General features: G+C 49.2%; 1 protein-coding gene across 1 annotated transcript in view; it reads left to right on the top strand.

Annotated features, from left to right (window-relative positions):
- LOC139274896 (regucalcin-like) overlaps positions 1-13929 on the top strand; it is a 36297-nt gene extending 22368 nt beyond the window's left edge. Inside the window, exons 5-7 of the mRNA XM_070891621.1 lie at positions 1689-1820; positions 5769-5923; positions 13617-13929. Of these exons, the coding sequence (XP_070747722.1) occupies positions 1689-1820; positions 5769-5923; positions 13617-13667 (338 nt within the window). The 3' untranslated portion in view covers positions 13668-13929. The remainder of the gene's footprint in view (positions 1-1688; positions 1821-5768; positions 5924-13616) is intronic.
- Positions 13930-14198: the final 269 nt, after the last annotated feature.

Here is a 14198-nt window from a genome sequence, read left to right on the forward strand (position 1 = left end):
TCACCCCCCCAACCCCCCCACCAGTATTTCTCTCTCTCTCCCCCCAGTCTCTCTCTCCCCTCCAGCCTCTCTTTCTCTCTTACCCCCCAGCCTCTCTCTCCACCCCCCTGCCTCTCTCTTCCCTCGTCTCACTCTCCCCCCCCCGCCCCTCCCCCGCAGCCTCTCTCTCCCCCACAGCCTCTCTCTCTACCCCCAGCCTCTCTCCCCTCCCCCCAGCCTCTCTTTCCTCCTCCCCCCAGCCTCTCTTTCGCTGGCGGGCCCAGGCCGGCCGGGGTGGTGGGTTGAGTCAGAGCTTCAGGTCCTGCTTCTCGGCACCACGCACATGGAATGATTCAGGCCGGGAGGTGGAGGGGGGGGGGGGGGCGGAGTTTGAGGGGGCGGGGCTTGTCGCCTCTCAGTCAAAAAGGTGCAGTACAAATAGTTACATCGTATAATTAGTGCACCAGTTAACGCATTTACATCAAGCTCTCGTGTCCGTTATTTTAATAACATCATTAACCCGTAGCACGCACAGGAATTTGACGGTAAATGGTCAAAATAATACACGGGCATTTCTACCCCCATGAAGGAGGCAACTTGTAATTTCTCCAATTGAATATTGGGAAGACCGAAGCCATTGTTTTCAGTCCCCGCCACAAACTACGTTCCTTAGGCACTGACACCATCCCTCTCCCCAACTTCTGTCTGAGGCTGAACCAGACTGTTCAGAACCTTGGTGTCATATTTGAACCTGAAATGAGCTTTCGACCACATATCCGCAGCATAACTAAGACCGCCCATTTCCACCTCCGTCTCATCACCCGTCTCCGCTCTTGCTTCAGCTAATCCATTGCTGAAACCCTCATCCATGTCTTTGTTACCTGTAGACTTGACTATTCTAACGCACTCTTGGCTGGCCTTCCACATTCTATTCTATGTAAACTAGAGGTGATCCAAAACTCGGCTGCCCGTGTCCTAACTCGCACCAAGTCCTGTTCATCCATCACCTCTGTGCTCGCTGACCTACATTGGCTTCCCGTTAAGCAACACCTCGATTTCAAAATTCTCATCCTTATTTTCAAATCCCTCCATGGCCTCGCCCCTCCCTATCTCTCCCCTCAGCACCACAACTCCCCAAGATGTCTGCGCTCCACTAATTCTGCCCTCTTGAGTATCCCTGATTATAATTGCTCGACCATTGGTGGCCGTGCCTTCTGTTGCCTCGGCCCCAAGCTCTGGAGCTCCCTCTCTAAACCTCTCCACCTCTCTCCCTCTCTTTCCTCCTTCAAGACACTCTAAAACCTACCTCTTTGACCAAGCTTTTGGTCACCTGCACTAATTTGTACATATGCGGCTCGATGTCAAATTTTTTGTCTTATAATACTCCTGTGAAGTGCCTTGGGAAGTTTCACTACGTTAAAGGCGCTATATAAATACAAGTTGTTGTTGTTGTCATCTATGTTCCCTTTAATTATTTTTTGTGGGCAAGTAGCCCATTCAAATTTCCACGCATGCACAGCTTTTCCCATTGTGAAGCTGGCAAGCGACCTGCATGGGACCTGCAGAGCACTGCTCGGCCGCACAGCTTAACAGGAACATTGCTCATCGCCACCTTGTTCATGGATGCCATGTTTCAGATTGTAATTCTTTAAAGGAAGGGATGTGCGTTCGTAATGAATAAGACTTTATTTTTTTACATTACTGTATAGCAAATCGAAGACTTATGTACAAGCTTGAACAAGCGGAGGCTATTCCAGATGGACAATGCATCGATGCAGAGGGAAAACTTTGGGTTGCCTGTTACAAGGGTGGACGAGTCCTGCGTATTGACCCAGAAACAGGTAAATCAATTAAATATGTAAACGGCGATGTCCAATTTTGTGCTTGAAAAAACTATAATTTCCCATTTTGACACTTCAATACCAGTATCAGAATTCATTATTATATTTTTTACACCAGTCTATTGTTATCTTTTTCCTTTAATCTTCTGCATAACATTCTCTAGCCAGCAATGCATCTGTTGGTCTGATGCAGAATGTTATTAGTGCTGAGGGTGAGCCACTCACAAGCCACTTTTGAACCACATGTCAATGTCCAATATCTCTTCCCATCATCCCCACTAGGAAAATTCTCCGGTTAACTTGGCTGAGATCATTAACTCACCGTGTGGGCTATTGTGGATTCTAACCCAAGTTCTACCACACCATGGTAGCTTCATACATCCCTCCGTACTACCAGACAAGGCAAATCTACAATTACAACAACAATGCCTTTTGTAGTTCATCAGAATTACTTCATGCATATATATCTATAGACCATGCCCTACTTTAAGATCATAATCTATAGGATCGCCATTTTAACCCCGGTTTTGACTGTCTGCATTGGGTATGTTTTGCCAATTCCTGCATGATTGCAATACCGAGTACCACAGCGTCCTCAAATGCAGGAAGGAAAGATAATTGGTAAAACATGTCGTTCATTATATAAGTCAGTCATGAAAATTGGATTTATATAAGTGCCATTAATGAAAAAAATGTCTGAAGACATTTCACAAATGGAAGTCGCTATGGGGAATGGATGCTTTGCCATAGAAGATTAGGAAGGATAATTTAAAAAAAGATGGGTTGAAGAAAGGTTTTCAAAGGCGGAGAGAGAAAATGAAAGGTTTAGGGAGGGAGATACTGAGAGAAGGTCTGAGAGGCTTAAAACTCCACCACCATGGTAGACGAAGGCTACAAAAGTCAGAGGGCTGAAGGATATGTGAGGGTTACAAGACTGGAGGACGTTGCAGAGAGAAGATGAGGAAAAACCATGGAAAAGATATGAAGATAAGGATGAGTATTTTAAATTTAATGTATTGGGGACCGAGAGCCAATGTAGGCCAGCAAAAATGGGGAGATTGGGACTAGAGGTTATGTACTTTGGCAGAAAAAAAATCAAAGAGCAAGTTATTATTTAAATGGAGAAAGATTGCAAAGTGCCACAATACAGCGGGATCTGGGGGTACTTGTGCATGAAACACAAAAGGATAGTATGCAGGTACAGCAAGTGATCAGAAAGGCCAATGGTATCTTGGCCCTTATTGCAAAGGGATGGAGTATAAAAGCAGTGAAATCTTGCTACAGCTGTACAAGGTATTGGTGAGGCCACACCTAGAATACTGCGTGCAGTTTTGGTTTCCATATTTACGAAAGGATATACTTGCTTTGGAGGTAGTTCAGAGAAGGTTCACTCGGTTGATTCTGAGGATGAGGGGAGGAAAGGTTGAGTAGGTTGGGCCTCTACTCATTGGAATTCAGAAGAATGAGAGGTGACCTTATCGAAACGTATAAGATTATGAGGGGGCTTGACAGGGTGGATGCAGAGAGGATGTTTCCACTGAAGGGGGAGCCTAGAACTAGAGGGCATGATCTTAGAATAAGGGGTCGCCCATTTAAAACAGAGATGAGGAGAAATTTCTTCTCTGAGGGTTGTAAATCTTTGGAATTCGCTGCCTCAGAGAGCTGTGGAAGCTGGGACATTGAATAAACGTAAGAAAGAAATAGACAGTTTCATAAACAACAAGGGGATAAGGGGTTATGGGGAGCGGGCAGGAAAGTGGATCTGAGTCCATGATCGGATCAGCCATGATCTTATTGAATGGCGGTGCAGGCTCGAGGGGCCGTATGGCCTACTCCTGTTCCTATTTCTTATGTTCTTATGTTCTTATATTCTAGAACAGGAGATGGGTGTCTTAGTTTTGGATAAGTTGTAATTTCTGGATGTTAAAGGATGGGGGACCAACAAGGAGGGCTTTGGAATAATCAAATGTGGAAGTGATGAAAGGATAAGTGTTTCGGTGGAAGGACTGACATGGAGCATTGTTGCAGAGGTGAATTAAGTGGTCTTGGTAATGGTTAAGAGGTAGGGTTCGAAGCTCAGCTCTGTGTTGAACAGACACTTTGGGCTGGATTTTCATTTTGATTGCGCCTCTGTTTGCGCCCCAGAGGGGGCGGTAATGGGTCACAAAATGCTGAGCACCTGGACGGCCAGCTTCCAGCACCCCACCGGCAAATTTGGTGGCGGTTTTGCGGCTGCACTGAGCAGTACCGCCCAGGAGTGTCACGCCGCTCTGCAACAACCCAGTTTTGACAGCGATGCGATATTTATTTGGAGCGGCACTCGTAGCGCTCCCTAGTGACACCGCCAGAGAAAGCAGGCGGTCCGAGCTGTCCTGGGGCGCTAAGGGAAGAAATGATTGCAAAAGATAAGTGAAATTGATATTGCTTTGTGTTTTTTTTTGCCATCCACATTTATTTGGGGGGAGTAGTTCGTCGGGAATGTTTTATGTGTTTTTTGTCCCGATTTTTTTTTTCTCGCAGGGAGGCCTCTCTTCGGACGGTCCGAAGCTGGCTCTTCAGCAACAGATTTTCAGTTGCTCACCCGGCCTAGCGTCCTAAGAGACGTGTGGAACGCCTCCCTTAGCGCTCCGCTCCAGAATCAGGGCGCAGCAACCGAATTTTCTGGCTGCCGTCGCAAACCATTTCTCGCCGCAAAATTTACCGACCCACCGACATTAGCGCCCGAAGAAGCCTCCAACCAAAAATCCAGCCCAAAGATTTTGCTCAGTCTGACTTAACCAGAGTGAGAGGTTGAGGTAGGGGATGGAATCAGTGGCAAAGGAGGTTGTGGCAGGAGCGGGTGAATACAATCACTCACTAATACTCAGTTGGTGGAAGCTGTGACTCTTCAATGACTTCTTGGTGAACAGTCTGGCTGCTATGGAGTCAAGAGACGTGGTGAAGAGGTCGAGCTGGACATCAGCAGCATATAAATGAAAGCTGATTCTGTGCTGAGGAAGATGTCACCGAGGGGCAGCATGTAGATGAGGATGAGGAGAGGGTCAAGGGAAGCTACTCATAGGATTCAAGAGATGAAAGTGGTAGGTGGGAAGAGAAGCCATTGCTGAAGATGTCGGGTTGCAGTGGAATCACATGAGGTCTACCTTAAGGAGCTAGACAACGGAGTTCTCTAGTAACTTATTATGGCAGATGATTGCAGTCAAAGAAAGTTCATTCCTTGTTTGCGCTCCATTTTAGAATTTTGCACCTGGAATTTCCGTGGTTACTCTTCCGATCTCCCCCTAACACTGAAATAACATAAATATCTAAAAATGGCACTTCATGATATTTCTTCGGGATTACACCTATGTTACGGTGGAGCATGGGAGAACCCAGTGCAACTCCCCTCCCCCTTCACCCTTAGATCCACACTCAGTAAATCCAATGCTAGGAGACTCTGAATCCAGTCTGAATCCATCCAAATCCTCATTTTGCTCATCGTCATCATCATCGACAGTCCCTCGAAATTGAGGGAAGACTTGCTTCCACTCTAAAAGTGAGTTCTCAGGTGACTGAACAGTCCAATACGGGAATTATAGTCTCTGTCACAGGTGGGACAGACAGTCATTGAAGGAAAGGGAGGGTGGGACTAGTTTGCCGCACACTCCTTCCGCTGCCTGCGCTTGATTTCTGCACGCTCTCGACGACGAGACTCGAGAGCTCAGCGCCCTCCTGGATGCACATCTTCCACTTAGGGAGGTCTTTGGTCAGGGACTCCAAGGTATATCTGGGGATGTTGCACTTTATCAAGGAGGCTTTGAGGGCATCCTTGAAATGTTTTCTCTGCCCACCTGGGGCTCGCTTGCCGTGTCGGAGTTCCGAATAGAGCGCTTGCTTTGGGAGTCGTTTTGCTCACAACGACAGTGAAGTCTAAAGCCCAGAAATCACAGATAAGAATCTTTCCTTCAGGTAAGAGGATCCAGACAGTGAAGCTGCCCGTTGACATGACCACATCTTGCTGCTTCGGAGGAAAGGATTACTCCGAACTTTATGTAACATCAGCTGTGGACGGGATGGATGAAGAATGGAAACAGAGACAGCCGCAAGCAGGCGGCATTTTTAAGGTCGGTCGATAGAATGCGATAATTGCCGATAATATCGCGATAGTGCTGGAGCTGTGAATCACAATTGCAAACTTTCTGATCTGCCATGCCACTCCCCTCTCAGCTGGCGAGAGTTCCGCCCAGACCATATGGAGGGCCGACTGGGTAGAATTTCCCGGCTAGCTCTAGAACTCCTTCGGACACAACTCCACAATAGCTTTTAAAAAGGATGTGGATACAAATTTGATAAGTATTCGGTGCTGTAAAATCCTATGATTCTAATATTTTTTGGCAAAGGATACTTTACCAAATTGTGCATGTACAACACAACAACTTGTATTTATATAGCGCCTTTAACGCATTAAAACGTCCCAAGGCGATTCACAAAAGTGTTAGCAGACAAAAATTTGACACTGAGCCACATAAGAAGAAATTACAGCAGATGACCAAAAGCTTGGACAAAGAGGTAGATTTTAAGGAGGAAAGAGAGAAGCAGAGCCGGAGAGGTTTAGGGAGGGAATTCCAGACCTTAGGGCCTAGGCAGTTGAAAGCATGGCCACCAATGGTTGAGTGCTTATAATCAGGGATGCTCAAGAGGGCAGAATTAGAGGAGCGTAGATCTAATTTATTAACAGCCTACATAACAGTACTACTGTTATCTCATGGATACATGTTGATGTTGACAAATGTGCTGACTCCCCAGGGGCCATGTATGAAAACGCAGTCATCCCTGGGAATAACAAAACCGCCTAAGTGTCACGGTCAAGCTTTGTTTACACGCCTTGAGTGTTTAGCAACGGCTCTCCTGTCTGTGTAGTAGCCTGAGGAACTGCTTTCTTTTTCTTTTTCTCCTGAGCTTACGGCTTGTAACTAGCAGATATGCTACAATCAGGAGTTGGCCGATTACTAAGGCATGCGATCCCACCCGGATCCATGCAGGTATGTCTGCCCGTATCCCCAAATCCCACCATGCTGGGGGTTTAATCTGGGCAATCTCCCCTGCTAGAATTTCAGTTTTCTGCTCCATGGTGTAAAAATGTTTTTGCGACAAATCCACTGCCTGGAGGAGGGCTGTAAGTTTCTCAGGTAGTGGGGCAGTGGGATAGCCAAACTGGGCGACATATTGTTGTAGGTGGCTGAGGTTGTTTTGTACCGTGAGGTGAATCGTGGAAGGTTCAGGAATGGGTGTGATTCTGGTGTGTGCCACTTGAACCTCTGCCCTGGGTTTAAAGCAAAAGCTGCTATACGGTATTGGACACCACCTTCCCGGTCCGTGTTCATACCATTGGGCACTTGTGGTGACACAATATGTCCCATCGCCTACATATGCTACCTGTGGAGGCATGTGGTTAGGGGCCATTAACTCCATTGTGCAATTGATAGGCTCTGCCCCAGCAGTGCTGAACCCGCATTGTGGCCTTGCAAAAGCGTTCAAGTGCTGGGGGCACAGGATTACCTGTGCTCCCCTGCTCCGACAACCCGAGAGGTCTGTACCTGTCACAGTGTGCTCCCACATTGTGACATAAGGTGGGACCTCTTGGAATCGCCCATACCACCCCATCCCCGACATCCTGCCACCACCTATAGAAAGCAATGGAGACCCCCTCTGAACACACGCGAGTGGATCCCCACATACACAAATAAATTCCTTGGTCGTACGCCCACCATTTCTCCCAGCACACCATTACCCTGCCAGATGACCCCATGATGGTTCGGTAGGTATCATTATCCAGACGTTTCCAGTCCGAGTGTCGGTCTCCCACGTCCCTCTTGAGCTTTCTGAGCCACCACCACCGTCCCAGAGGTATGTCCCCTTGGCAAGTTAGGCATACCTTCCTGCCTTCTGACACTCTCACTCTGGAAGTGGCCGCAGTGATCTCCGGGCAGGGGATGGAGACCTCTCCGTGGGTAAAGTCCTTATGGTTGGAGTACTTGGTGGAGTTCGATCCCAACCACCCAGGCCATCTCCCCTCGTGGGAGTAGGTGACCCGGCCATCTGCCGCCGGAGTCCTTTCTCCTGTGGTCACTGTCGGCGCTTTGTCCCCGGAGCATCCGAAAACCAGGGAGTCCTCGGTGTCCCCTCGGTGCCCGGTGCAGATCCTTAGCGATACCAGCATCACTAACGTCCAGTAGGGAGGTGTTGACATCTGAAAGGCAAGAAGAACATGGCCTTGCCTTGAGAGACCTCTCCAGGCTCGGCCCACTTAACATGTTCTGAACATAACATGCTGTACCCAACCGTCACTGCCTTACCTAAACACATATGCACAGAACACAAAGTAACAAAACAGGAAGGGAAAATATATACACCGCCACCCGTCCCTGATTGGCACGGTGCTGTTTATCCATGTTGTTGGCCGCCTGCCAGTGAATCTGTTGAAGCTGTTCAAACAGATTCCTGACGAAGTGGTCCCGGTTCACTTCTCGAAGCTGCCCTTCGGTGAGAACCGGCGCCAACACATGCACTGGGGTTCTCATGATCCGGCCTGTCATCAGCTCATGGGGTGAGTACCCTGTGCTCTTTGACTGACTGGCCCGGATTCTCATGAGAACCAACGGTAAGACTTCCACCCACTTGTTCGGTGAGTCTCCCGTCTCCTTCCGCAGCCTTTCCTTTAGGGTCCGGTTCAGGTGTTCTACGGGGCCTGAGGACTGAGGGTTGTTTGCAGTGCAAACCAGACAGCCCGCACAGAAGTTGCGGACGTCTTCCCGGAGGCCTGGCCACCACCCTGCCTTTTCTACCCGTTGCCAGGTAGATTCCGGCCCAGGGTGTCCCGCACCTGGACCCGCATGGGCCAGCTGAAGGAATTCCCTCCAGTGTTGTGGCGGCACTACCCATTTGTCCCCTTTAAACAACATGCCTTCCCGCACAGCAATATCTGCAGCACTGTATGGGCCCTCCGCCTTTTCCCCCTTTTTGATAGCAGCCAAGGCAGCCTTCAGGATCGGATCCTGCATCTGGACTACTTTAAGGTCCGGGGCCGCAGCTGCCCCTACGCTCCCTTGTGTCCCTGGCTTGCTTCTTGCTGCTGCTATCCTGCCTGCCTCGTATGGGTCCCATGGGCGACCTGTACGAGCACCTTCCCTTGCCAGCAGGTCTGCCTACTGGTTACCTTCCCCCCGTGGCTCAGTTTTGGAGTGGGCCTTTACCTTCTGGATATATACATCCCCGGTTTCTCCCACTGCAGCCACGATCTTTTCTAGCAGGGGTTTGGTCACAAGGGGCTTTCCATCCACAGAGGTGTACCCCCGGCGTGACCAAATCGCCAGATACTCTGTTCACGAATTGCAAGTGAACATGCTGTCCGAGCAAATCGTGTATGGGGTAGGGAATTCCTCGGGGTGTGTGACCACATACATCACCGCCGAGAGTTCCGCCTGCTGGGCGCTCAGGGTGCATGGGAGTTTAAGAGCCAAGGCAATCCCTGCCTTGGGATCCCAAACTCCGCAGCCCATGAGTCTTGTACCCGCGGACACTGAACTGGAGCCATCAACGTAGATCTCGCGGCCTGTGGGGTGTATCCCTGTCCGAAATCCAAAGTTGATGTCCCATACCCCCTCCACAGAGCATCTATGCGGCTGCCCTGGATAGATTAAATTTTCTGCGAGCCTGGGCTCACAGAGGCCATTGACCTTTAAAGTCATTTGGGAGAGGAGGAGGGTCCAGTGAGTGATTCTAGCACTGCTCACTGTCCCGTCCTTAATCCTCCCGTCCTACAGCATCTGCGTCGGGGTATGGTGGGTGAGGAGTGTAATGGGGGATATTCCGGTAAAGATCTAAGCTCTCTTTACTGCCCAGTGGGTGGCCAGTAAGTGCCTCTCACAATTGGAGTATCCCTTTTCTACCTCCGTGAGGACCCTGGAAGAGTGCACCACTGGTCTCAGCTGACCGTTTCGCCCCTGGAGCAACACTGCACTTAAGCTGTCGCCACTAGCTGCCACCTCCAGGAAGAATTCCTCCCCCCCATCAATTGCCCCTAGGGCTGGTGCTATCTGCAGGTCTCTCTTAAGACGGACAAATGCTGCCTCACAGCCCTCATCCCATTCCCACTCGACCCCCTTATGTAGGAGTCTGAGCAGAGGGGCGGCTGTGGCTGCATAGTCCTCGATGAAGTCCCTACAGTAGCCAGTGATTCCCAGGAAAGAACTTACCCCCGACACATCCCTAGGGACAGGGAGTTCCTGCACTGCCTTTCTTCTAGCCTCATCAATGGCCCTTTCTCCTGCCCTTATCGTCAGGCCCAGGAATTTTACCTCCATTAGACCTATCTGGGCTTTCTTGGGGTTAACTTTAAAACCCCCTTCCTTCAGTAAGACCAGCAGTTCGGCCAGCAGTGGACCGTGTTCCTCACTGCTGTCTGTGAACAACAACAGGTCGTCCATATACTGGACCAGCTGGTGTGGTTGGCTGAAGCCTTTTAAGCAGTTCGCCATGCATTGGTGAAAGATGCTGGGACTATTATGAAAGCCCTGTGGGAGGCAGCTCCATGTATACTGCTGTTCCCGGAAGATGAAGGCAAACTTGTACTGGTCTTCCCTCCGTACAGGGATAGACCAGAACCCGTTGGATATGTCCAACACTGTGAACGTGGTTGCGGATGCAGGGATTTCCCCTATCAGATCCGCAACCGCCGCTACTGTGGGAGCACAAGCTGGGATGTTTTTATTGAGCACCCTATAATCCACCGTAGCCCTCCAAGAATTGTCCGGTTTCCTAACCGGCCAAAGCGGGGAGTTGACATGGGTGCTATGGGTCTCAAAACACCCTGCTCGACAAGTGAGCTTAAAGCTGTCTCCAAATCTGCTTCTGCCTCTCGGGGAAAGCCATACTGCATTTGCGGGCGGGACATGGAATCCCCATCTATTCTAACCTCCACTCCTGTGACTCTCCCACAATCGTGTTTATGGGTGGCAAATGCTGCAAGATTTGCTTGCACATAGGCCCGGTACTCGGCCGGGGGTTACCGACCAGAACCTCCAGATCGTAACCCACTTTTAGCTTCATTGTACACAGAGTCCCTTTTCCCTGTTTCTTATCAATAACCATGACTTTTCCCTCTGCTCCCGTGCCCACTGTGCCCCATAGACAGTGATTCCTCAAGTCTACTAGGATCTGGCGAGCGATGATGAAATCAGCCCCCAAGATCCCTTTTCCCACCTGCTCCCAGTTCATCAGGACGCACTTCCATTGTGCTCCTAAACGAACTGCGAGCGGGACTGAGAAAAACCCAGCCTTCTCATTTCCTGTGAACCCAACTAGTTGATACGACACCCCGTTTGATAGAGGTGAGGTTGCGGGGTCCTCCGAATGGACTATCGTGCTGGAAGCACCAGTGTCCAAAAGGTAAGTACCCAATACACCCTCAACCTCCATCTTGACCCAGGGCCGTCCCCAGGGGTCGTATTCTAGTGGGCACAGGTATACAGGCTGGGTCTGGGCTAGTCATGGCCTCTGTACTGGCAGGGTTGCTGGTGCTTCCCTGCCTATTGCCGTGGCTACCTTCCCAATCCCCTCCAGCGCTGTCCTCACTGCAGCTACTATCTCATCAAGGAATGGTGAGGAGCTCCCTCTACTACCCCCACTCTGGGCGGCTCCTAAAGAACTTCTCCCCCCATATCTCTTTACTGGGCTCCTGCAATCCCTTTTAAAATGCCCAGCTTTCCCGCACCCGTAGCACACTCCCTCCTTATCAATCGAGCGGCCACTCTCCTTGTGCCATTCCCTTTTGGGAATGGAGTTGGGTTTTACTTCATTTACCCGACCTTTGGAGGTTTTCTCCTCCTCCCCTCCTCCATTCCATTGGACCAGTGCCAGTTGCCTGACCACTGCTTCCTCGGTGAGGTTGGGGTCCCAGGAATCGAACCACAGTTCTGCCCTGGCCTTGAGCCGGGGCAAGCAGTTTGCCACCAGCATCCTCAGCCAGCGGCCAGTCTGTACCGCGGAAAGATTCGCCCGGTCGAGGAGCTCCCCACAGGCTGCGTGGTATACCACCCACAGCCTGTCCGCAAACGACTGCGGGGTTTCCCCTGCGAGCTGCCTTGTCCTTTCGACCCGTTCTGCCCGAGTGAGGGCTTGCACCCAAGGTTTGGTGAGGTTCACCTTGCCAAAAATGTATGAGGAAATTCTCTCCTCCATTTTAGTTTCCTCTCTTATCACCTCTTCTGTTATATTAACATCTCCTGTTTGCTTATGTCTTGCCGCGGTCACCATGTTCTGTAAGGGGTTCCCAGGGAGTGTTGTTGTGCCTTGGGTGTCTCTCTCTGGGCTTCTGCCCTCACAGCTTATGCCTGGCCTGTGAGGTACCCTGAGTGCTGCAAGAGCACCCCTGGAGAGATTGTGTCCACAGCTTATGAACGGGGGTTTTGAGATTCTTGCATCCCCTGTGAGGCACCTGTGAGTGTCAAACACTCCTAACCCCTTCTTCCCTAGCCTGTGACACACAGTTGAGCGTTTTCGAGCCGCTCCTAGCTTCCCTTACACTGTTCTGACATAAGACTCACGATCAGGAGATGTAATACAATAGAACTGAGACAAGGTGATTCCAAGAGGAACTTTAGGCTTCCAATTTATTTGACAAGGTGTATCTCAACAAACAGCAATACATCAACAAAACAATCCCCCTAAATCCTACTAAACGGACACAACGAAAATCTTTACACAAGTTTAGCAGTACAATGTCCAACCTCCCACCTTTCCTGGCCTAACTGAGTTGGGAGTTCCGGGGACCAGAGGTTATACTCACTCCTGTGCCTTTCTGCAGTCTGGTGGTTTGTTTCTTCTATCTTCGGTGTCTTCGGACACTGGTTTTCCTTCAGCGTCGAGAGGCTTGCTGGTTGTTGGATCACGAAAGCACGGAACCACACACACTACGTCAGAAACCCCTTTTTATAGCCAGATTATACAGTCCGCCTCTCCTGCTGAAATCGATTCTTCCCATTGGTGGGCTTTGTGATTTTGAAAAATGCAGCAGTTTTAGATTATTGCGGGTTTTTTCCACTGATGTTAACCTACTCAAGGTTTGAATGGGTGATGATTGCGTTGGCCTCCTGTAGCCATTGTGTAGGCCCTTGGGTTGTTTTGGGTTCCCTGGTTTCTGAAGGTCTGCATAATTTTCCTCCAATTCAGGTTTTCTAACCTACTCAAAGTTTGAGTAGGGGTTGATTGGGTTGGCCTCCTGTAGCCATTGTGTAGGCCCTTGGTTTGTTTTGGGTTCCGTAGTTTTCTGAAGATCTGCATAATTTCCTTCCATAGTGTAAACATGGGGAAGACAATAGCCCAATAATGGCTGTGAGTCAGTCCCAGTTTTCGAGCAAGTGCTCTCCCATTGGCTTGAAAGCCCCATGCTTCGGGCTGACTCTGTCTCACCATTGGCCCTCCGATGTCCTCCCCCGTCCAATCACTGCTCTGCCAAGGTCAAACTGTATCGGTTTCAATTCACAGCACAGACTGATCCCACAGCCCTTTTCCTTCTGGGTAAAATGAGTGGGTTTTCGTCCTCCCCTACATAATCGATGCTGTAAAATGCACGTGTCGATCTGGTTCGGTCCCGACGCTATCACTATCTCTGCTCAGACATAAATAATGATCAGAGAGGTCATGGAGGGCAGCGATGCCCATGGAACAATATCCAGCGCAAATCAGAATCTGTAGCGGCAGACAGGAGATAACTGGACATAAAAATTAACGTTGAGTCCATATTCCTTTCTGTTTCAGATTACTGGACTTGGGGTGAAGGGAATACCACCATATTCATATGCAGGATAAAACACATCTTCAACAACCTTAAGCCTGCATTCCGTGCAGTTATGAGGCTTACTTGATCAACTGCTTTAAGCTACTATAACAGCAAGCTTTACAACATACCATTTTATAGATGCACTGATAAATTGTTAGGCTCTTTTGCCACACAAGATCTTTTTCACGTTTTCCACATTCTAATTATTGTTTAATATTTAATTCTAATTATACTCAAATGTTGGCCATCTGGCTATACTATGAAACAATAAAAATTATTTCTTCAGCACTATGCACTGTGTTGTTTTATGTTTTAATGGCTGATGTTGGACATCCTGGAGAGATGTGTTGGATGCAGAACTTCTTGGGGAGATGAGGGTTAAAAGTCGAACTTCTTTGTGTCTTGAAGGAACAGGCTTTCCAATATAAACAGGAAGAGTTTGACGTGCTTTGAGGAGAAAGCATGCCTTGTCTTCTGATATCTAAAGTGCTTGTGTAAAGAAAGAAACACTATCATTTATATAGCGCCTTTCACGACCACTGGCCGTCCCAAATGCTTTA

The sequence above is a fragment of the Pristiophorus japonicus genome, chromosome 10 (assembly GCF_044704955.1).
Source record: "Pristiophorus japonicus isolate sPriJap1 chromosome 10, sPriJap1.hap1, whole genome shotgun sequence".
NCBI lineage: Eukaryota > Metazoa > Chordata > Chondrichthyes > Pristiophoridae > Pristiophorus > Pristiophorus japonicus.